The sequence below is a fragment of the Felis catus genome, chromosome D3 (assembly GCF_018350175.1).
Source record: "Felis catus isolate Fca126 chromosome D3, F.catus_Fca126_mat1.0, whole genome shotgun sequence".
Classification (NCBI taxonomy): Eukaryota; Metazoa; Chordata; class Mammalia; order Carnivora; family Felidae; genus Felis; species Felis catus.
The window spans coordinates 19,808,156-19,831,794 of record NC_058379.1 but is presented as its reverse complement, the minus strand read 5'-3'; the positions used below and the strand labels follow the sequence as shown (position 1 = coordinate 19,831,794).

Below are 23,639 nucleotides of genomic sequence, written 5' to 3'. Positions count from 1 at the left end.
CTGTATGCCTTTTAGTTACCATCACACTGTGAGCATTTTTCACATTATCTAAATGTTTTTCAGAAACGAACTTTGAGTACATACATAATACTGCATTGTTGTGATGCACCGGACCGTGTCTTTATGTGCTTTCTTAAGTGCTTCTCCACCTGCCAGCTGTAGCATTCTGTTTGGCCTGAGTGCACACCACTTCTTATGGCAGGAGCACTATGAAATGGGTCGTGAGACATCTCCTAGGAGATTTTGCGTTTTAAAGATCTATACTGGTTCATTTCAATTTAGATGAACAAAGTTGGTCCCAGTTCTGAAAATTCATTTGGTGCTGGGGACCCTTTGCTTTGATTGATGTCACAAGGGCCCTCTTCCTTCTGCCCCGCAGGGACAGTCTGTGCCCTCTAGGAGGGAGTCTCGTCCTTGCCAGGGGACAGTTCATAAGCACTGTGCCTCTGTAATTGGTTTGCAGTGCTAACAATGAGGCCAAGGTCACGCACACCATTCCTGTCCCTTCAGGCAACTGTGCACTGAGCAAAACATGCTATTGGTCACGTGCATCTCCTCTGGCCCTGCCTGCCCTGAAGATGCCTGGACGATTGGGGTGAGCAGCTTAGCAAGAACCCACCAGAGGGCACATCCTGCTGCTGCAGCAGGTCACAGTTATCCTGTCTGTGCCGTGGTAGCCCACACTTGATTCACTGATAGCTCCACCCCCCACCTCACCCATCTGTGTTTCCTTGGCAGATTTTTGTCCAGCGATGCCTGGCAGGGAAGAACATGTCTCATGTGAGAGGCGGCTGCGTCCTTTGTGGGTACCTGAAGCTGCTGCCCATGTTTAGCATTGTGATGCCGGGAATGATCAGCCGCATCTTGTTCCCGGGTAAATTCTTAATTCTGATGTGTTCACACTGATCTTCTGTTTTCTTAGAGATCTAGAGGACGTTTAGGGTCATCAGGCCTCCCACAGTATTGGGAGATGTTGAGATGCCCCAGATTCCTTTCTAGGGAGCTAAGGGGTTCGGATTAGGGATGCTGCCGAACAGAAGTCTGGCAGAGACCATGGATGTAGGTGGCAAGAGAGAAATTCTGTGCGAAGAGTTCAGGCAGGGAAGAGCTGACCGATGCTCCATGCAGCCAGAGCCCAGTCTCTGCCAGGGCTTGGAGGCACAATCTGCAGGAAGGCTTACTTACTCCCCTTGCACTGATGCATCATCATGGCATGCACGCCTTTGTGCCAGGTGCTGTGCTGGGGATCTGAAAGATGCTATCACTGCTCACTTAGACCTTGAGGAGGGCTTGTCAGAGGGGGAGCTTGATGTAAACCCCCAAAGTGGGTCTGACTCAGGCCCACGTTCTTTCTACTAAATGCTATTAAAGCATCTCTGTTTCCCTTAATGAGCTATCATAATTCTGTGGATGTCTTATTCCCATTTCAACCTTGTCTTACTAGCCATACTGTCTCTCAAGGTACCAGGTTTGTTTATTCATTAAACCTTCATGGAGCACTTTTCTCTGATAGGTGCAGCCACTATCGCAAAGCAGGTGGCTTCCACGGGAGTCTTCTGCTGCTGAGCTTTGACAAGGCCAAACAGAATGTAAAACACTTTTTATTGCTAAGTAACAGGTGCAGGAGACATCTCTAAGCCTAATTCATCCTTCATTCTGCCCCGAGGCATGCCTCTTTTTAATCCTAATTCCCTTCCAGTTTTAACAGAGAGAAAGGCCTTGTTTCAGCATTCCCAGATTTGGTCTTTGACTGTCAGGTGGCATTTGGGGGTCTCATGCCTCCTCATTGGTTAAGAAATATGCTGCTGTGCTCTCTAGGACTCCAGAATGCCCCTGGGCTTTGTGGACCTGCCTCCCTACCCCACTCCACAGCAGAGACCACCCTGCTCACTAAAGAAGAAGACTGGGAAGAGTCACATATATCTTGGACTCTAGAGAGGAAACTACTTAGGGAGAGGGAAAAAGAGCGGGGAATGGCCTCTCCCTCTAGCTGGAGTGGGTTTCGAGAACCCCAACTCTCTCCAGCCTTCTGACCAAGGGGTGAACAGAGTTGATGGAATGCACTGGTGGAGAGCCCTTGGGGTGAGAAGAGCCAGGAACCACCTGTCCCTAGTCCTCAGAAATGGCCAGATTCACATATCCATTTGCACATGCCAGGTGTACAAAGCCAGAAAGCCACTTATCATGGAAGCTTGGCACCTGTCCATGTTCCTGGAAGAATATGCTTTTCCAATAACCCAAGTGCTCTTGGCCCTAGATTCTGGGTCTCTCCCCTGGCCAGAGCTGGGGGCCAGACACTGCCAACTGCCAAGGTGTGGTTCTTGAAATCTGTTTTTCTGTTTAGGACACTGTATTACTTGGGGCCCTTGGTTGAACATGACATGCACCTTTTTAGCTCCTCTTTCTTCAGAGCTAGTGTCATCCTCAGGCCTTCTGTTGGCAAAGTGGTCACCAGCTGCAGCAGACCTCTATCCCACCAGCTCAACAATACCCACCAAGTGTTTCTTTTCCCTGTAGTTCCAGCAAAAATCCTAGAGGAGTCTTAGTGAACTCACTTAGTGATAGGGACCAGTCTTGTAGCCAAGGGGAAGGAACTTCCAGAATGGCCAGGCCTGGCTCCTGGGCCCTTCCTATCCCACCCCAAGTGTCACAGAGGTTCTGTTACCCGAAGCAGGAGGCAGGGAGAGTGGGAAGATGTAAATGGATGCAGCTGCCCCCTTGAGTTTCTAATCAAGCTTTAGTATTAGTCTTCCTCAAGGTGTTTGGTAACCAGTGCTTAGGCTTGATAGGTGTCCCCAGTAAATAGCTTGCCCCATAAACTGGGGCAATATTCTGCTTCTTTGTCATAAAAGTTGATTTGTTGTTTTGGGTAACTTTATATCAGATTATAACTTTATATTCCTAATTTAAGCTCTTAAAAAACATATCACATTCACTCCCTTTCCTTCCCTTTGTCCAAAATTCCTTCCCAAATACTCTGAAATAACACTCCTGTGAGGGCTAAGCAAATAAGGTTATGAGTTGTTCACGCATTAGTATGTGGATGAATAATCTGTCACCTAGCAGTGGTCACTGAAAGGCATGTTGAGGCCATATGACATGCGTGGGGTCAAGCAGTGAATTGTTAGAAGCCCTGATTCATCTGGCTCCTAGGTGCCTAATTCCTAGCCCTTGCCTCTACCTGAGAAGGATCATGAATTGGAGCTGTCACCAGTAGACCAATCTGACATCCACATAGGATTCCTAATTTGCTTCCCTTTCCTTCAACTCAGATTCTAGAGCTCTAAGGCCAACATGTTGGTGTGACGTGACTGTTACCTCCCCTTGCAGATAAAGTGGCATGTGTTGTACCTTCAGTATGTGAGAGGTTCTGTGGCACCAGAACTGGTTGCAGCTCCATTGCCTACCCGGTGCTGGTGGTAGAGCTGCTTCCCGAAGGTAAGAGATGGGCCCTGCCATGGAAACCACATCATCTGTGTCCCCATTGGAACCTGTGCCCTCAGGCTTTAAGTGGATAGTTAGCAGTGTGAAAGCTGGGGGTGGTTTATCTACCAGGCAGCCCATCTTTCTGGGTGGAAATGTTGGCTGTGAAGTAGGGGGGACATTAGTGATGTAGATGGAGCTTTGCTTGCCCTGAGGGAAGGAGCCGGGCTTCCTTCTCCATCATCTCTCACACACTCACACAGGGTATATGCTCTCAGAGGCACAGCTAGCTCATGCCCACGATTTGCATTGTTCACTTTCCCTGCTTAACTCAAGCTTTTACTCACTCATTCCGCTGGAGGGCTCCACTCTGTGCCAGGCATCGTCCTAAGCAATGAGAAGGCAGAGATGAGCAATACCTAGCCCTGATCTCAAAGAGCTTATGTCCACTGGGTGGTCAGGGAGATGGACAGTTCACCAACAGTGAGATGGCTTTCACTGCAAATTAACAGTGAGTCTGTGTGTTCATCTCAACTACTTCCTCAAATCCCGTGGAGATGAAAACATTTTTTAAATCCCATATTAGCTCTAAAGATCAGTAAGAGGTCTAGAGATCAAAGTTGAGCTATTTCCATAAAATCCAATAGAGATGGAATCTGAGTGAAATACTGACCATCGCACAGTTCAGGAAGGAAGTTGTCCAGGTTATGCAGCTGAGCCCATCCTAAAGCACCCAGGGCTTCAAGTGAGGGTCAACTGCAGGGCAGTTGAAGGGAGGTAGATGCAAGGACACCAGTCTTTGCCTGGCCCAGTAGCCTACAGAATACACTGGGAACCTTGCTGCAGTGGGCCTCCAGCTCAGGCTCCAGTTAAGCCTCAGGCTCTCCCATCAACAGGTAGAAATCATTCTGAAGAGTCAAGTCCCTGCAGTAGGATAGCCTTTCAGGTGAAAATATTAGATTGTTATGTTAATAGCCCACATTTTATGAGTGCTTGCTCTCTGTTAACCCATCTGCTTAACTTAATCTTAACAACAGCCCTGTGTGATAGGTACTTTTATGCCCACTTTAGAGATGAGGACACTGGGGCACAAGGAGTCACATCCCTTGCCTCCAGTCTGAACTTTCTCTGAGCCACTGGCTTCTCATCTGTAAAAGTGAGGCAGCAGTGGAGTCCATCTCACAGGGCTGTAGGGAAGATGGTATGGGCTAATGCCCAAGGAAATATTCGGGCACAAAATAACCACCCAAGAGATATTAACTCTCATTATTATATAAAGACAGTGCAGGAAACTAGTAAGTTTCATCACAAAGCAAGGACAAACGTAATGCTTTAATCTATTTTAGATGGAATGCCACTCCAAATAAAATTTGAATGTTTTTTGTAGGAGAAAATGTAGTATATAGAAAAGTGCCTTAGGAGGCCTAAGGCATCTCCTGGCATGGCCAGAGAGCTGGAGGCCCAGGAAATGTCCCTTCTCTTCTAGGCATACGAGGTTTGATGCTGTCTGCACTATGGGCCTCTCTCATGTCCTCCCTGACTTCTATTTTCAACTGTGCCAGCACCCTGTTCACAATGGACATCTATACCCAGATTCGGCCTATGGCCACTGAAAAGGAGCTCATGGTAACAGGAAGGTGAAGGACTCCTCTAACCATGCTAGTTTCTGCTGTGAATGAAAACAATGCCCACCAGAAGTGATTATGTGAAAAATTAGGCTATCATACTGTATATAGAATTATTTTGTTTAAATACAGTATGGTTGTACTTTTTTGCTGCAGTTTTGCAATGATGATGTATTGTTTTTAAAATCACAAAGAAACTTGTTTCCATTTGGGAAAAAATAATAATCGCGATGATTAAAAAATGCTAGCATAGTTTAATGTACCCCCCCCCAAAGAGTCCTTGTGAGGAAATTTACAGAATTACCTCATTGTCTCATTTAGTCCTCATGACAACCTTTAAAGGTAAGTTTTACTGTTCTTATTCTCATCTTACCAATCAATGGGGGGAGAGTGGCTCAGAGAAGGAAATTGGTCTACCTGACATCACGCAGTAAGTAGAACATGTCCATCTCAGGACCATGCTGTTAACCACGATGCCATACAGCACCATGCTAGGCATGGGGTGGGGGCTGTATATGTGTAAAACATAGTTGCTGTCTTTACTCCATAGGGATTCTCTCTGTCTCTCTCTGTGCCTCAACTCATGTTTTCGCTCTTTCTCTCCCTCTCTCTCACTCAAAATAAATAAATAAACTTAAAAAAAGAAAAATAAATATCTGAAATTAAGAACTTGGATGGGTTAACGATTGGATATAGCAGATAGTTAATGGATTTGCAATGGATCAATTGACAATATCAAAAACGAAACACACGCACAAAATGAAGATATACATGGAATGCAATCATAAGAATAATATATATGTCACTTGGAATCACAGAAAGAGAGGAATAGTTTGGGTAGAAGCAATTTTGAAAAGATAATGGCCAAGATTTTCCAAAACTGGTGGATCATTACCCAGAGGTTCAAGAAGTTCCACAATTAATTTAGTTAATATCCATCATCACGCATAGGTACATATTTTTTTGTGATGAGAATTTTAAAAATCTACCATCCCAGCAACTTTTGAATATACAATACAGTGTTGTTAGCTATAATCCCCATGCTGGACATTGCATCCCAGAAGTTATTTTTCTTATAACTGGAAGCTTGTGCCTTTTAACCTCCTTTATCCATTTCTTCCATACCCTCTTCACCTCTGGCAGCCTCCAATCTGCTGTCTGTTTCTAGGAGTTTGGTGTTTTTAGATTCCACCTGTAAGTGAGATCATATGGTATTTGTCTTCCTCTGTCTGATTTATTTCACCTAGCATGATGCCCTTAAGGTCCATCCATGTTATCACAAATGGCAGGATTTCTTTCCTTTTTTTGACTGAATAATATTCCATTGTGTATCCATATATTTTCTTTATCCAAACATCTGTCAGTGGACCTTTAGATTGTTTCCATGGCTTAGCTACTGTAAATAAAGCTGCAATGAACATGAGGGTACAGATATCTTTTCATAACAGTGATTTTGTTTCCTTCAAATATATACCCACAAGTAGTATTGCTATATTATATGGTAATTCAATTTTTAATTTTTGAGGAACCTTCATGTTGTTTTGCATAGTGGCTTAATCAGTTTGCATTCCAGCATACAGTATACAAGGGATCCTGTTCCTCTGCATCCTCATCAATACTTAGTATTTGTTATCTTTTGCATTTTTGAGAATAGCTATCCAGCAGGTATGAGATGATAGTTCACTGTGGTTTTGATATGCATGTCCCTGACGATTAGTGATGTTGAGCACATTTTCATGTACCTATGGGCCATTTGAATACCTTCTTTGGAAAAAATGTCTATTCAGGTCTTTTGCCCAGGTTTTTTTTTTTTTTTATTTGAGAGAGAGAGAGTGCAAGCAGGGGAGAGGGGCAGAGGGGGAGAGAGAGAGGGAGAGAGAGGGAGAGAGAAAATCTTCAGCAGGCTCCACACTCAATATGGAGCCTGACACAGGGCTCAATCCCATGACCCTAGGATCATGATCTGAGCCACAATCGAGCTGGACACTCAACCAACTGAGCCACCTAGGCGCCCCTGCTCAGTTTTTAATTGGATTACTTGGAATATGTTATATTTTGTTTTGCTATTGAGTTGTATAAGTTCCTTATATATTTTGGATATTAACCCCTTATCAGATGTGTTGTTTGCAAATATTTTATCCCATTCTGTGGTTGCCTTTTCTTTTTGTTGTTTCTTTAGTTATGCAGAAGCTTTTTAGCGTGACCTAGTTCTATTTATTTTTGCTTTTGTTCCTTGAGATTTTGGAGTCATATCCAAAAAACCATTGCTAAAACCCATGTCAAGGAGCTTATTTCCTATCTTTTCTCCTGAGAGTTATAGTTTCAGGTCTCATATTTAAGTCTTTAATCCATTTTGAATTTTTTAATGTTTGTTTATTTTTGAGAGAGAGAGAGAGTACGAGTGGGGCAAGGGCAGGGAGAGAGGGAGACACAGAATCTGAAGCAGGCTCCAGCCTCTGAGCTGTCAGTACAGAGCCTGACACGGGACTCAAACTCACAAATGGTGAGATCATGACCTGAGGCGAAGTCAGATGCTTAACTGACTGAGCCACCCAGGTGCCCCATTTTTAATCCATTTTGAGTTAATTTTTGTGAGTGGTATAAGATAGGGATCTAGTTTTATTTTTTTGCATGTGAATATCCTATTTTCCCAGGACAATTTATTGAAGAGACCACCTTCATTGAGTGTTCTTGGCTCCCTTGTCCAATATTAGTTGGCTGTATATGTATGGGTTTATTTCTGGACTCTCAATTCTGCTCTATTGGTTTATGCATCTCTTTGTATTCCAGTACCATACTATTTGGATTACTATAGCTTTGTAATATAGTTTGAAATCAAGAAGTGTGATTCCTCTAGCTTTGTTCTTCTTTCTCAGGATTGCTTTGGCTATTCAGGGTCTTTTGTCATTCCAAACAAATTTTAGGATTACTTTTTCTAGTTCTGTAAAAAAAAAAAAAATGCTGTTAGAATCTTGATAAGGAGTGCACTGAATCCACAGATGGCTTTAAGTAATATGGACATTTTAACAATATTAATTCGTCTAGTCCATGAACACAAGATATCTTTCTGTTTATTTATGTCTTCTTCAATTTCTTTTATCAACATCTTAGAGTTTTCAGTGTAGAAATCTTTCACCTCCTTGTTTAAATTTATTCCTAAGTATTTTATTGTTTTTGATGCTATTGTAAATGGGATTGTCTTCTTTATTTCTTTTTCAGGTAACCCATTGTTAGTGTATAGAAACATTACTGATTTTGTACACTACTGTATGTTCATTTTGTATCCTGAGAACTCATTGAAAAGAGATATCTTTAAAATATGATTGAGGCAAGCTTAAAGAAAACATGGTAAAATACATACCATGCCAATATGAACATAGATGCAGAAATTTTAAGCAGAATATTTGCATGTCCAGTAACATAGAAAAAGAAAAATAGACCATGACCATCTGGGGTTTATTCCAGGAATGCAAGAATAGTTTTTTTTAATTCAAAAATCAGTCAATGTACTTGAACACATTAACTGAAAACAGGAGAAAATAATACAATCATCACAACAGATGAAAATAATTTAGAATGTTTAATGCCTATTTATTTATTGTTTCATCTTAGAAAATTAGGAATTTAAAGGCACTTCTTTACTCTGGCTTTTAAATATATATGTAGTGGGAGAGAGCCAAAGCATAAGAGACTGTTAAAAACTGAGAACAAACTGAGGGTTGATGGGGGGTGGGAGGGAGGGGAGGGTGGGTGATGGGTATTGAGGAGGGCACCTTTTGGGATGAGCACTGGGTGTTGTATGGAAACCAATTTGACAATAAATTTCATATATTAAAAAAAAATAATAAAAAATAAAAAAATAAATATATATGTATGTTTTAATATACATATATATTTAAAAAACCTATAGTATGTATCATACTTAATGTTTACATCTGAAAATATTTTCCCCTGTGATTGGGAACTAGACACAAATGTCCACCACAACCACTTTTATTCAAAGTTTTGCTGGAGTTGTACTATCCTGCACAAAAAGGTAAGAAAAGGAAATAAATGGCATGGGGATAGAAATAAAATTATCATAAAAGACTTTATAGACAAACTGCTAAAATTTAAAAGTGAGTTTAACAAGACTGGTACAAGATCAAAATATAAGAATTAATCATATTTTACACATTATCATTTGTAGTGTCATTAAACCATATCAAACACTTAGGAATAAATCTCACAAAAGTGGGAAAATTGCTGAAAATTACAAAGCATTGTTGAGAGAAATTAATGAGACCGAAGTATATAAAGGAATATACCATATCCAGGAATTAGACGATTCAATATTGACACTATATTCCTTTCATATTATTCTACATATTCAAAGTAATCCTTGTCAAAATTGCAGTAGATTTATTTGTGCGTGTAAAAATTGACAAACCAGTTCTAAAATTAAGACAGACATGCAAAGAGCAAAGAGAGCCAAAACAAAAAAAAAAAAAAAAAAAAGGAGAAGAAGAAGAAAAGAAAGGCCAAAGCAATTCCTGAAAATGAACAAAGCTGGAGGATTTAAGTTAACAGATACCAGTATCTATTATGAAGTGATACTGATTAGACAATGTGATTTGGGTACAAATATTTGTACCAAATTTGATTTGTCTAAATCAATGGAATATAGTACAGACAGAATACAGAAGAAGGCCCACAGATATACAGTCACCGGATTTATGGCAAAGATTCCAGTATAATGCAGTAGAGAAATTGATGGGGAGAAGGATTTTGAATAAATGGTCCTGGGTGATTTGGCTATTCATGGAAAAAAAGAATGCTGACTCTTACTTCACACCATACACAAAATCTATTTCAGATGTATATCTGACTATGAACGGTAAAAAAAAATAATGCTTATAAGAAAAAAAAAATGGTCAGCATGACACTCGATTGCTACTCACACACATTTGCATCAACTGTACCTTTATTAACATAGCTTAAACAAATATTTGCATCATCTAGAATTGTGGTCACATCTCAGAATGCAAACTCCAGGGGTGCTGGGTGGCTCAGTCAGTTAAGTGTCTGACTTTGGCTCAGGTCATTGTCTTACAGTTTGTGAGTTTGAGCCCCATGTCAGGCTCTGTGCTGACAGCTCAGCTTGGAGCCTGAAGCCTGCTTTGGATTCTACATCTCCCTCTCTCTCTCTGCCCCTGCTCTGCTCTCTCTCTCTCTCTCTCTCTCTCTCAAAATTAAATAAAACATTGAAACAAAAAAGAATGCAAACTCCCAACATCTGATTTATAACTTTTAACTCATATTCTGTAATCTCCATACCTTTAAGGATTTGTGCCATCATCTATGCATTTTTTGACATGCTTTTAGGAGAAGCCATCTTGCCAGACTGCATTCATTACATCTGGTAATCAGTCTTCTCAAGCTAAATCACCCAAGTAGTGTATTTCAGTCCTGATCTTGGTGCAGGTTATTTGCCTAGCATGGTTTTTGCATTCCCTGATATACTGGTAAGCAGGATGTTCAGAAGCATCTTCACTGGGATGGCTCTGAGCACCTCCCATAATTTCATTATCCATTTAAAATCTGTAGGATCTTTAGCAATAATCCAACTCTCATTCTTGATATTGGTAATTTGTGGTGGGGGGTTATCTTTCTTTTGATAAAATTTGCCTAAGGGATTTTCAATTTTAATAATCTTTCCAAAGAACCAACTTTTGGAATTGTTGATTCTTTTGGTTTTTGTGGGTTTTTTCCCCCATCAATTTCTGTTTTTCTTTTCTTTCTTTTTTTTTTAATTTACTCTGAATTTACACTGCTCTCCTTTTTTATAGCTTCTTAAAGTAGAAATTCAGATCATTGCCTTAAAACCTTTCTTATTTTTTATGATTACCATTTAAAGCTATAAATTTCCCTCTAAGGCCTGCCTTAGCTGCATCCCACAAGTTTTGATAGGTTGTGTTTTCATTTTCATTCAGTCCAAAATATTTTCTAATTTCCTTGTGATTTTTTCCTCTGTTCATGGGTTATTTAGAAGTGTGCTGTTGGATGTCCAAGTAGTGGGCACTTTCCTATTTTATTGTTACTGATATCTAAGTTATTCTGCTGTGATCCAAGAATGTACTCTATATGACATTTTAATCTTTTGAAATGTGTTGATATTTCTGTATTCTTAATTTTTGTCTAGTTCTGTTATATATTGTATATATAGTTTTATGTATATGATGTGTGTATGTTATACCTATACGTATATACATTCAGTATATTCTATAATGAGAGAAGCGTATTAAAATCTTCAGTTGTGATTGTGTAGTTGTCATTTCTCCCTCACTGCAATTCTCTGAGTATTTTTGCTTTATACATATTGAAGTATTAGTATTAGGTGCTTACATATTTATGTTTGTAATGGTTTCCTGAGGAATTAATGCTTTCACCATTATGAAATGTAGCTTTTTGTCTCTAATAATACTCCTTGTCTTGAGGCTTACTTTGTTATTAATATAGCCCACACTGGCTTTCTTATGCTTAGTGTTTGTAATCTATTTTACTTTTAACCTTTAAATATATTTAAAGTGAGTGCCTTGTAAAGCAGATATAGTTGAATCTTGATTTTTTTTTATCTAATCTGACAATCTCTGCCTTAAAAAAAATTTTTTTTATGTTTATTCACTTTTGAAAGACAGAGAGAGACAGAGCACAAGCAGGGGTGGGGCGGAGAGAGAGGGAGACACAGAATCCAAAGCAAGCTCCAGGCTCTGAGCTGTCAGCACCAGAGCCCAGTGCGGGACTTGAACTCACGAACTGCACGATCATGACCTGAGCCAAAGTCAGACGCTCAATCAACTGAGCCACCCAGGTACCCACAGTCTCTGCCTTTTAATTTGAGAGTTAAGTCCATCTGCATTTAACATCATCATTAATATGATTAGAAATAGTTTTTAATTTCTTTTGGTTGTTCTAGGCATTACAGTAGGCATTATTAATCTATCTTAGTCTACTTAGAGTTAATACTCTATCATTTTATGTCAAATGTAAGTACCCTACAACAGTATATGCCATTTTCTCCTTCCATCTTTTACATTATGCTTGTCATATATTTTATCTCTCTGTGCATTATAAACCCCATATATATGTGTGTATATAATTGTTATATAGTATAGTGATAGCAATATAATTTTTTGCTGTAAGCAGTCAGTTGCCTTTGAACTAAATTAAAATAGGGGCACCTGGGTGGCTCAGTTAGTTAAACGGCTCACTTCAGCTCAGGTCATGATCTCACAATCTGTGGGCTCAAGCCCCATGTCTGGCTTTGTGCTGACAGCTTGAAGCCTGGAGCCTATTTTGAATTCTGTGTCTCCCTCTCTCTGCCCCTCTTCCACTCACACTCTGTCTCTTTCTCTCAAAAATAAACATTAAAAAAATAAATAAACTAAATTAAAATAAGAAAAAATAAATATGTAGCATTTTATATTTACCCATATATTTTACCTTTTTGGTGCTCATCATTACAACCTTAGGTTTAAGTTTCCATCTCTGTAATTTCCCTTCATCCTGAAGAATTTTCTTCAGCACGTCTTATAATGCAGGTCTGTTGGTGACAGATTCTCTCAGCTTTTGGTTATTGGAAAATGTTTTTGTTTCGTCTGTTTTTGAAAGATATTTTTGCTGGGTATATAATTCTGAATTGGCAGTACTTTGCTCACCACTTTAAAGATGCTCTTTCATTCTCTTCTGACCTCTTATTTCTGATAAGAAGTCACCAAAACTCATAGTGCTGCTTTCTATTTGTAATGTTTTTTATTCCCCCTATGGCTTTCAAGATTTTCTCATTTTTGGTTTTGAGCAGTTTTGTTATATGCTTAAGGGTATGTGTGCATGTGTTTATATTTATCATGATTTGGTTTTGCTGAGCATATGAATATGTACATAAATGGTTTTCACCAAAGTGGGGAAATTTTTGATCATTGTTTCTTTGTCGATTTTTCTGTTTCATCTCTCCTCTTTATGACTTTGTTTACGCACATATTAGCCCTCTTGATATTGTCTCACAGATTACTGAGGTGTGTTTATTTTAAAATTTTTAAAAGTTTCCCTATGTTCTTCAGTTTAGATTTCTATCAGTCTGCCTCTGGGTTTATTGGCCCTTTCTTATACCATTTACAATTTGTTAAGGCCAACCAGTGAATTTTTCATGTCATATATTGAACTGGAATTTCAGTTCTAAAATTTTTATTTTGGTTCCTTTTTAAACTTTTTATAGTTTCCAGTTTTCTATTATGACTTCCCATCTATTCTCTCATAACCATCAATTCTTTTAAGTCCTTTAATGTAGCTATAATAGCTGCTTTGAAGTCTTTGCTGATTTTAATATCTGAGCCATCTTGGGGTCTGTTTCTATCAGTTGCCTTTTTTCTTGACTAAAGATCACATTTTCTTATTTCTTCCCATGCCTAGTAAATTTTATTGTATACTGAATGTTGTGAATAAATACATTATTGTAGAGACTCTGATCATGGTCTTCTAAAGTGTATTGGTTCAAGCATGTGGGTAAATTACTAGCTGATCACCTTAAACTTGCAGAGGTCTGTTTTTATACTTTATTAGGGTGGGTCTGTTTCAGTTTCACTCAGTCTTATGGCAAATTCTTAGTCTTGGGTTAGTCTCTACTTCTAAGGCATGGCCCTTCAGGAGTTTCAGTGAAAAGCCTAAGGTGGTTAGACAGTCCCTCTAACTCTATGAGATTCCAACTCCCAATTTCTGTCTCTCCCAGTGTAGGCAGCCACTGAAGTCTGCTCAACTCTTTCAACCTTCCAGCAGCCACTTGTTGATAGACTATTTGGAGATTCTCCCACACATGTATAGTTTGGGGATCAGCCAAGGATATAAGGGAAGTGTATGCACAGATTGGACCCCCTTGTTCAGTAGCTCCCTCCTTTCTAAAATTCCCCCATAGCATTTTCAACCACTCTGAATCCCCATCCTCTATCTTCTTATACCCCAACCTAGTAATAGTGAGGCTCTCTGCTAATTTCTAGCCACCCACACCATGCAAACTAGGAAGAGCCTTCAGAAGAAAAGCTGGGTAGTGTAGATAGCATCCACTATGGTTGTATTCTTTCAAGGATTAAATCCTTTCCCATTTCTACCTGCTTTTTGGCTCCCTGAGTGTTGCAGTTTAATATTTGGCCCACAACTTATCATTGTTACTGTGGGAGGATTAGTCTCATGCAAACTATCACATCATTACTTGGGTGGGAATTCACATCCTTGTGTCTTCTTTGATTATCAAGGAATTAGTCCTTCATATCTTATAGTCACTCACTCTAAATTATAATTTTTAAGCCCTTGTTGATACAGAACTAAGATTTATTCATCATTGGGATGACATGTAATCTAGTGTAATTTTATATATCAATACATATTTTACAATATTTTACTTAGAAAAAATAATGGGGGTACCTGTGTGGCTTAGTCAGTTAAGCATCCAACTTTGGCTCAGGTCAGGAACTCGCGGTTCATGAGTTCCAGCCCCACGTCAGGCTCTGTGCTCACAGCTCAGAGCCTGGAGCCTGCTTCAGATTCATGTCTCCCTCTCTCTCTGTTCCTCCCCTGCTCACACTCTGTCTCTCTGTCTCTCTCAAAAATAAACAAACATTTAAAAATTTTTAAGAAAAAATAATGAATATTTGGAGCCTCCACTCAGTTTCATAAAATTTTTAGCAAAATTTAAATAAGTTTCTGAACCTGTCAAAATCTTCAAAATTATGTGCTGTACTAATCTGTCTGAAATTTCTTATAGCGTGCTATCCTCAAGAATTTGATATTTTCCATGTACTATAATGTTAAGCATGACTGACCAAACACACCCTCCAAATGTGGTGAAAATCTATCCATGGTCTAGTAACAGGCAAATGGACAGTTTTATTTGTTCAGAAGTTAAATGATTTTTATCTTCAGCTTTATGGTTCTATCAGTATTTAGGTATGTAGCTGTCTCCTCTGTTCCACATTTATGAATGGGCCTCTGAATTTAATCTAAGGAATAATTGAGCTAATAGTTTATGGTTTATAGATATTTTACTGGCGGGGGGAATAAAGCTCATCAAATTGCCATTGACTATTGGTTTAATTTACAGGTTTTTTGTTATAATATTACTTGCTGTCACTATCCTCTGGGTCCCTATTATGGAAACAGAATACAGTGAACGACTATTTGAATACACACATGCAGTTATGAGCTACTTGACCCCGCCCATTGCTGCCATCTTCCTGCTTGCTGTATTTTGCAAGAGAGTCACTGAAAAGGTAGGTAGGTGTTGGCATGGCCACCGCAAGACAGAGTGTGAGGACTTGCCTTCACATCATAGTTGTCTTTGCAAGAGCTGCCCTAGAAGGGTTTCTTGTGCTTCAAGAGTTCACACCATTGCATCATTGCTTTCCAAGAGATTATTTCCTCCTGGGTAGACTTAGTCTGAGCCCCCTCATGCATTCAGGGAAAAGGTGAGCTCTAATTTGTTTTTCTTCCCTTTACAATGTAATCCACTTTTAACCATGACATAGATGATGCAGTGTGCATGCTCCTTCTTCACACATATCTGGTTGTAGGAAAATATAATTCTGTTGCCTCTGTACATGGATGCGTCATACTCAGTGATTTCAGGGTCACAGGGGGATGTACAGTCATGAGCTCCTTTCACCCTTCCTATAGTGAAGACCATATCTTCCATTCACACTTTAAACTAAATAAAGATTCCTACTAATGATTCAATCATTTTATCAATAAGACTTTGAAAGCATGGTTTGCTAGAATATTTTGTTTGTTATTTGAATCATAACTTGTTTCCCCTAGCAGCACCGAGTAGCTGGGCCTTGCACAAGTTCCTGAGCACAGTGTCTAAGGTGTCATGTGATCTGGCTTTTGCCTACCTCTTGGCCCTTGCCCTCTCCATGCACAGCCCCTGGGCCCCAGCTACTCCAATTGATTTGCAGTGCTGATTACCTAACTGTCCTATGCCTTCTCTGTTCTCCCTTCACTTGCATACACTGTTTGCTTTGCCAGGAATATCTTTTTACTCTTCCACATGACTGGTGCTTCCTATAGGCCCATCTCAGGTGTCCAGTCCTCTAGACCAACCTGCCAGAGCTCCTTGCTCTGCTCAGCTCACCAAGACTCAACTTAGCACCAAGAATGTGGGGGGGCAGGGTGGCTGGACTGCAGATGCCAGAGCTGCTGCCCTCTGCTGGCAAGGGCATGGGCAAGAGGGTCAGGCTGTCAGGAGAATCTGCCTCCCAATGATGACACCAGCATTGAGGTATTGGAGCCTACTGCCAAAGAAAATTGGGAATCTGCTCAGGGGTTCCCCTGACACCCCTTGTCCAAGGTTACAAGCAATTGCAGGTACCCCTTTGACCTAGAGAGTTTCTCTAGGCCTTCTCCTCCACTCTGCTTCAGATGGCATGCTCATCTGGCTTCTGCTGCCCATCTGTTTCTAGATCTTCCCGTTCTGCACATCTCCTTCAATAAATTGTTCCTGTGGATCGTCCACCTGGCTTTTGGTTTTAGGCCTTTTTCCAAGATGTTTGCCCATGTACCATATCTTCTGTCTCCTCTGACATCCATCTCCATCTAAGTCAAGCTCCAGATACAGCTCTAGAGCCAAGATGAAGTCCTTACTCTTAAAGTGTGGACAGTCTGGCTGGAGGAGACAGATTATACCCAATAAGCAGATAAAGATTTCTGATAGTGATGCAGTATTGTTTAAAAGATAAAAAAGGATAGTAGAGGGTGGCAAGGCAGGCACTAGAGGTAGGGGGGATACAAGGACCTTAGCCAAGGTAGTAGGAGAAGACTTCTAAGAAAGTGACCTTGAATCTGAACCTTGAAGGATGAGCCAGAAATACCAAGATCTAGGGAGAGACCCAAGCAGAGGGAAGGGCAAGTGCAAAGGCCTGAGCCAAGAGCAAAACAGGCAGGTTAAACATGCAGGAGGAAGTTTGCATGCAGTGGCTAAAGTGGAATGACCAAGGGGAGAGTGGCAGAGCCAGGTGAAGTCAACTGATGGGTAGGGTGGAGAATTATTCTGATGGCAGGCCATGAGAAGCCACTGGAGAGTTTAAGCAGAGACAACGCATTCTCTAATGCATGCTTTGAAGAGCTCACTCTTCTGTGAGGACAGTGGGCAGGCAGGGGCCAGGAAGGGAAGCCACCTATGTGAGAGAAGATGGCAGTTTCAGGATTAGGGCGGTAGCCATAGGGTGATGGGATTCCAGATATACTTTGGAGGCAGAGCCAACAGCATTTGCTGATAGGTTGGTGGTAGGGCAGGATGGAAATAAGGGGACCAGGGATGACTCCTGGGGTTTCAACCTGAGCAACCAGGGAGATGGAGGTGTCACCACAGCCTTTTGGACACATGATGTTTGAGATGCCTTTTTATGATCTTACTTAAAAGCGTTTCCAGTGTTTCTCAGGTTCTCTGATTGACCTAAGAGAAAGTGCAGGTGTCTCAGGTCTTGGTTCAGCCCAAGAAGGCATGGTCTCCTCACTGGTGCTTACATTCTGCTTCCTTCCACAAGATATTTAAAGCCTTTGTTATGATGATGATTTTAATTTCAGAACTCAACTGGTGGGGAGGTGAGGCTGATGGTCTGTCTCACCACCCATCCCCTCCAGATGACTCTCTTGGGGCTCCTCCTTTGGCAGGGTGCCTTCTGGGGACTGACCGGAGGACTTCTGATTGGCTTCTCTCGAATGTTGTCTGAGTTTGCCTACGGACCCTGGAGCTGTGGGGCAAACAGCAAGTGCCCCCTGATCATCTGTGGCATGCACTACCTCTACTTTGCTGTAATCCTCTTCATAGTCAGCCTTTTCACCATCCTGGGGATCTCCTTATTCACGGACCCAATTCCCGATAAACATGTAAGTGCTATTGTGAGGTTTTCTGGGATCAACCCTCAGTCCCAGAGTCCCCGTGAGCAGTAACTAGGCTCTGCTGGTTTGGGAGAGAGTGACTGAATTCCTGCATTCTTTTTGAAAAGAGGGAGGGCTAGGGACTGGGCTTGGGGGATGGGTCAGTAATAGGCAAAAACAGAGAAAGGGCCCTGCTATAAAAACTAAACCAAAAGACTTTCCAACAATTCACCAATTAGATATTCACTTAGAATGAGAAGTTTGGCTTTTAAGATGCAAATTTTCCTTAGAAGTGTTAAGTTCACTAACCTCAGTGTGAATTAATGTAATCAGAGCAGTCCCAGCTTCCACCCATCCTCAGGGAATTAAGCCATCAGGAAGGGGGAGGGGACTGGAATACTGGAAGCTTCTGGTGGCTCATCTCAGGGCTGGGTGCCTCTCAGCCTTCTCCTGAGCTGCTGTTCCCATCTCCCAGGAAGTAGATATCAGTCACCCCAATTGGAATATAGGAAGTCTGGGCCCAGAGAAATTAAGTCACTTGCCCAAGGTACCACAAATAGGTAAGTGGTAGGGTTGGGCCCCAACCTGGCTCCCCTACATCACCTCCATCAGCATGGCCAGTAGGCTTCGCAGGACAGGGACTTGGCCAAGCCAGAAAGCCCTACTGTGTCTGAAGTTTAGGGAGGAGATCAGAAGGAAGATGAGTCTATGAGATCTACATGCCTGTTTTGCAGCTTTTCCTAGGTTCTGGGTAAAAGCCTTGAACTCAGAAGACTGCCTCAGGGTCTCCCCCTCAATCTTGGGTTTCCCCTCTGGCTATGCTTCCTGGTCGGTGGTTTCCAATTGATTCACTCCTCTCTTGTGCACAGAGCCCAGTTGGAAGAGGGCTAGAGCATATGGGGAGGACAACCAGGGGTGTGGGATGTGCACACCCGCTGCATCAGTGACAGCTGGGAGACTGCCCAGCTCCCAGCGCCTTGAGAATCTGGCGGTGGGTAGGGAACTTGATTTCCTGTTGCTCAGGGTCTTAATTGTCTAGATTGTGTTCTTTGCTGTTCTCTTCCTCTCAACTGTTTGGTTGTGCCCACTTCTCAAGCATCCAAGTATTTGTTGATTGTTTACCACCTGCCTCCCAGTGTGCCAGGTGCTCTGGAGAACACAAAGCAGCTGCCAACAAGGGAGGGAGAAGTGAACAGGAGAGCTGGAACTTATGGATCAGTGTCAGTGGGCCAGGCCCTCTTCTCACCGCCTACCAGAGGAGGTGGGACAACAGGGACAGCACATGAACCCAGGCTCTTCTAGTGCACCCAGCAACCTCTTCCAAAGGGGCTGATAGTGTCGTTGGGAAGGCAAATATACACATATGGCATCATCAGGAAGCAATTAGAGGCTAAACCCAGTCTCTGTTATTAATACAACAGAACTTTAGTTCCAACATTTTAGTCTGAGAGGTGGGGCTCAGGCAGGTCTTGGAGTGGGCTGGCCAGAGAGGGGCCAACCCAGCCTGTTCATATCCCTGCCATATGTTGGGGTGGGGATGCTGGGATTCAAATATAATGAGTCTGGTACAATAGATCAAAATCTATTCCAGGATAGGCTTGGTGGAAATGCTCATTTAGTTGGCCCTTAAAAACAGCAACAACAACAATTGGCTGGATTTTGTTACTTCCCAAAGTTTCCATGTATGTTTTCAGGACAAGAGCAAAGTCACAGAGCAGAAGGGAAGGAACACTTCCTTCTGCATCTGCAAATGCCTTATTGAGTCTGAGTAACTAAGCTCAGTGGGGGGCCAGGTAAACCAGGTAAAGCCTCTTCTGGGCTGGGTTAGTGCTCAACTCTGACAGGCAGGAGGAGCTCTTTGAAGGAAAGCAGCTCCCGGGTCTGCCCTGTCCACTCATCCAGTCAGAGGGCCTCCTCCTCCACCGGAAGAAGCAGACCAAGGTGACAGGTGGCTGCTCTCATCCTGAAGGGCACAGGTTCCTGGACTCTTAGAACTGGAAGGAGCTCTGAGCACTTTTTCTCCTACCCCTACTGTATAGTTGAAGGACACTGAGCCCCAGACAGTTTGTGTCCCCTGTGCCAAAGCCATGCAAGCACACAGTACCAGAGCCAGAATTGAAATCCAAGGTCCCCAAGTGCCATGCTTTCCCTACCCCATGTTCCTTCTGTCTCTTGTTGGAGTTGAACAACCAGGTCTCATCTCAGTCCATGGAGACCCTGGTGCCCAGCTTCTGGCTGTGACCGGGTACAGTCTGTGTGACAGGGCCCTAGATGGTGACATGCCCCCCGCTTTCTCCCCAGCTCCACCGGCTCTGTTGGAGTTTACGAAATAGTCAAGAGGAAAGGGTAGATCTGGATGCAGAAATACAAAGGAGGAGACCAGCACCCCAAGCACACCCAGGTGAGAAGGATCCAAACCCTGCAGGAGGTCCTGGTTGATAGTGTTTTGGGTGGATGTGGCCTGTGCTGCCCCATGGTCCCTCCTCTCAGAAATGCTTTTCCAGGCAGAGGCCCCCTCTGGGGTGTCTGTTGAGGTTGAGATGCCTCTGGACATCTATGCAGAGGCTTCTGGGCTGGGGAGAGGCAGCAGACACAGTGAGCCACCTTTGGAAGGGCAGGGCAGGGGGAGGAGACAAGGGATCTGGCCCAGGCAGAAGCAAGAGACATCCCAGGAGAAGCCATTGGAGGAGAGGCAAACACTGATGAGTGAAGAAAGATGAAGCCTTAGGACTGGCCATTGGATTTAGCCGCATAGAGATGATGCCCTGCCTTAACAAGAGAAACCTGGGGGAGGGGAGGGAGAGAGGGCTCCAGGAAAAGAGGTCTGAGGACAGTTAGATTTCAGTCCCAGCAAGCAGAAGCAGAATGTTCCGGGGAGAGGGGGGACTCCAGAAGGCCCAGAGGAAGGTTTTCGGCAGATGGGGTCAGAAAAAAAGTGTTGGGGCCATGGGTGGGGGGGGGGGGGGTGACCTGAGCTTCTTGTGGCCCTGACGCAAACAGGGATAAAGGCCTAATGAGATTAGTCCTGAGTCTCAGGCAGAGAGTACCCAGGGAGGCTGTGAGTTTAGGGGAGGAGGCAGCCTTCTGGGGCCCCCCTCCACCACTGCTAGGGAAGTTCAGAGCCCAAAGAGGCCCCAGGCTCCCTCTTGTCATCTGCAGAGGAGGCCCTGGGGGCAGGTGCAGAGCAGAAGAGTGGCCTATCCTAAGCAATGTTGTCCCACACACCTGGAGGATGCAGGACTCTCTGGGAATGTCTCTTCTCTTGGTGGGGGGAAACGGGCTTGTTAGGTGCCAGGTGCTTGTTCTTGGTGCACCTCCCGTTCCTCTTCTTCCTCTCTCCATAGTCATGGGTGGATGATGATGATGATGATGATGATAATGACAGTGGCTAATATTTACTGCTCACTTGGGATGTGCCAGGTGGTGTGAAAGGTGTGTGTGATAGGTACAATTATTATCCCCACTTAGAGATGGGGAAACTGAGGCACTGAACAGTTAAGTAACTTGCCCCAGGTCCACAGATAATCAGGCAGAAATAGCGCACCAATGTAAACATGGGCAAGTTTGACTCTAAAATGTGTGCTCTCGGCCACTGGCCATCCCACTGCCCATCATATAGCTTGGGCCATCATCAAAATGATCAGTTGCCTTTTACATACAGTAGCCTCTTGGGCCTGGCAGCTGCATGACAATATGATAACATGGGTGTTGAGAATGTGCCACTCGGGACTTCTCAGCACTGGCAGCAGAGATCTGTGTCCCTGGCTTTGAGGTCCTCCTGCTGCAGCAGCCCTCCCTGTGTAACAGAGGCTCCTCTGTCCCTGGCTGATGGGTTCTGTCATCCATGGTGCTACCTCAGCCTCGGGACACAGCTGGCATGGATGCTGCCCAACAGAATGAGACAGAGAACAGGTCACAACGAACACTGTTGGGTGCACACTCGAACTGAGATATGCCCATCTGGTAATCAAGGAGGGAACTCTTTGCAGGCAGCCGCTGGACCCACATGGGTGTGCCGGAGCTAGCCGTGGTGCTGACCCGAGCCTGAACAGGCCAAAGGAGCAGCCAGCAGGAGCTGTACAGACAGACAGGGGGCAGTTTTAAGTCCCAGAAAGGCATTCTCACTAATTTGAATGGAAACTTCCCTATAAATCCTAGACTTCCCTCCTTTGCCTCCTGAAAAGCATCAGTGATTTCCCCTTCAAGTGCCCAGAGTACCTTATTTTGGGCCAGGCCGTGAGACTGATACCTGCCTGAGGAAAACATTCTCTGAGAGCTTGCCAAGGAGAGCAGTGTCCAGAAATCAGGGGATTTCTTCCATCCTCTAGAGAGTAGCGACTGGGGAGGCAGATTCAGAGGAGCAGTCCTGTGCCCTAAACCTACCGAACTGTGTTCGGCCATATGCCTAAGACAGAGAAGGGTAGGCACTCCAGGATCTGGGCCCTGTTGAAGGCTCTGCCAGTAGAAGGCAAGCATGGCCCCAGGCAGTTCCCACCCCACTCCTGCCAAACTCCCAAAGCCCCTTATCCCACTCTCCCATGTCTCTGAGGATGGTGGTAGATGTTCCATAGCAGGGGCTGAGGACTGATCATATTGGAGAGAGTCTTTTGGTCTTTCTCTGGGACTGCTGAGATATGACACCATAGAAAGTCCTTCTTGTGTCCTGGCCTGTGATCCTGACCTTTGCCTGTTCCCTCTATTCCAGATGCATTTGAGGAGACCCAGGGCTGCTTCTGGAAAGCGTGGAATGCATTCTGTGGACTGGAGCCACAGCCTGGCCCCAAACTGGCCCCAGAAGAAGTAGCCAAGGAGAGGATGGAGTGTGGTACCATATCGGAAGGGACAGAGCATATATTGGAAGGGACAAAGTGCCATGACATGTCTGAAGGGACAAAGTGCTGTGGAACGTCTGAAGGGACGGAGCACAGTGCCACTTTGGAAGAGACAGAGTGCCATGATGTACATACAGGGACAGAGAGTGGTGACATATTAGAAGGGACAAACCGCAGTGACATGTGGGAAGGGACAAAGTATGGTGACATGTCAGAGATCCCCTTCAGGAGAGAAATTACCAATGCCAGTGGGTTCCTCTTGTTATTGACCATAGTCCTGTTGCACATCTACTACTACTAAGGCAGCTGGGGCCCAGGGGTGTCTAGGAAGAGCAAGCAAACCACAGCCTCTTCCAGAGTCCCTCATCATCCAGTGGAGAAAGTGTTTCCTACCAGGAGACTCATGGATATGGGACCAAGGATTACACTAATGTAAACACTCCCTCAGTGTCACAAATCAAGTGCCACCAGCTGCAGGGCATGCACGCTGAGGGGACAGGGTGAAGTCCATTTGCGACTCCAGAGACTATGCAAATGAGAACATCTGTTCCTTTACAAAATGAGTCATTTTCTCCAAATGGCTCTACTGCATAAACACTGACTTTCACTTTAAATTTAATTTTGGCTTTTTATTTCTAGATATATTTGAGATTTTTGCTTGTGTTTACTTCACTGTAACCATTTCCTTCCTATGCCCAACCTCCATTTGCTTTGTTCTCTCCTCCTTTTAAAGGTATGCCCTGCTGGCAAAGATGCCATGTAATGTAAGCCTCACCCCCACGTGGGGTTCCCACCTACAGGTGCTGTGTCCACTGCCAATGACCTCACAGACCAGCTGAAGCCGAGGCTGCCCACA

The 23,639-nt window shown here is 43.3% G+C and overlaps 1 protein-coding gene across 4 annotated transcripts in view; it reads left to right on the top strand.

Moving 5' to 3' along the window:
- Window positions 1–23,446, top strand: part of LOC101091563 (sodium/glucose cotransporter 1-like) — a 57,922-nt gene extending 34,476 nt beyond the window's left edge. For all 4 annotated transcript variants that reach the window (XM_045042329.1, XM_045042328.1, XM_045042331.1 and 1 more), the window contains 7 exons: window positions 739–874; window positions 3,331–3,438; window positions 4,910–5,060; window positions 15,178–15,346; window positions 17,745–17,960; window positions 20,253–20,352; window positions 22,657–23,446. In XM_045042329.1, coding sequence (XP_044898264.1) covers window positions 739–874; window positions 3,331–3,438; window positions 4,910–5,060; window positions 15,178–15,346; window positions 17,745–17,960; window positions 20,253–20,352; window positions 22,657–23,084 — 1,308 coding nt within the window. In that variant the 3' untranslated portion in view covers window positions 23,085–23,446. The remainder of the gene's footprint in view (window positions 1–738; window positions 875–3,330; window positions 3,439–4,909; window positions 5,061–15,177; window positions 15,347–17,744; window positions 17,961–20,252; window positions 20,353–22,656) is intronic.
- Window positions 23,447–23,639: the final 193 nt, after the last annotated feature.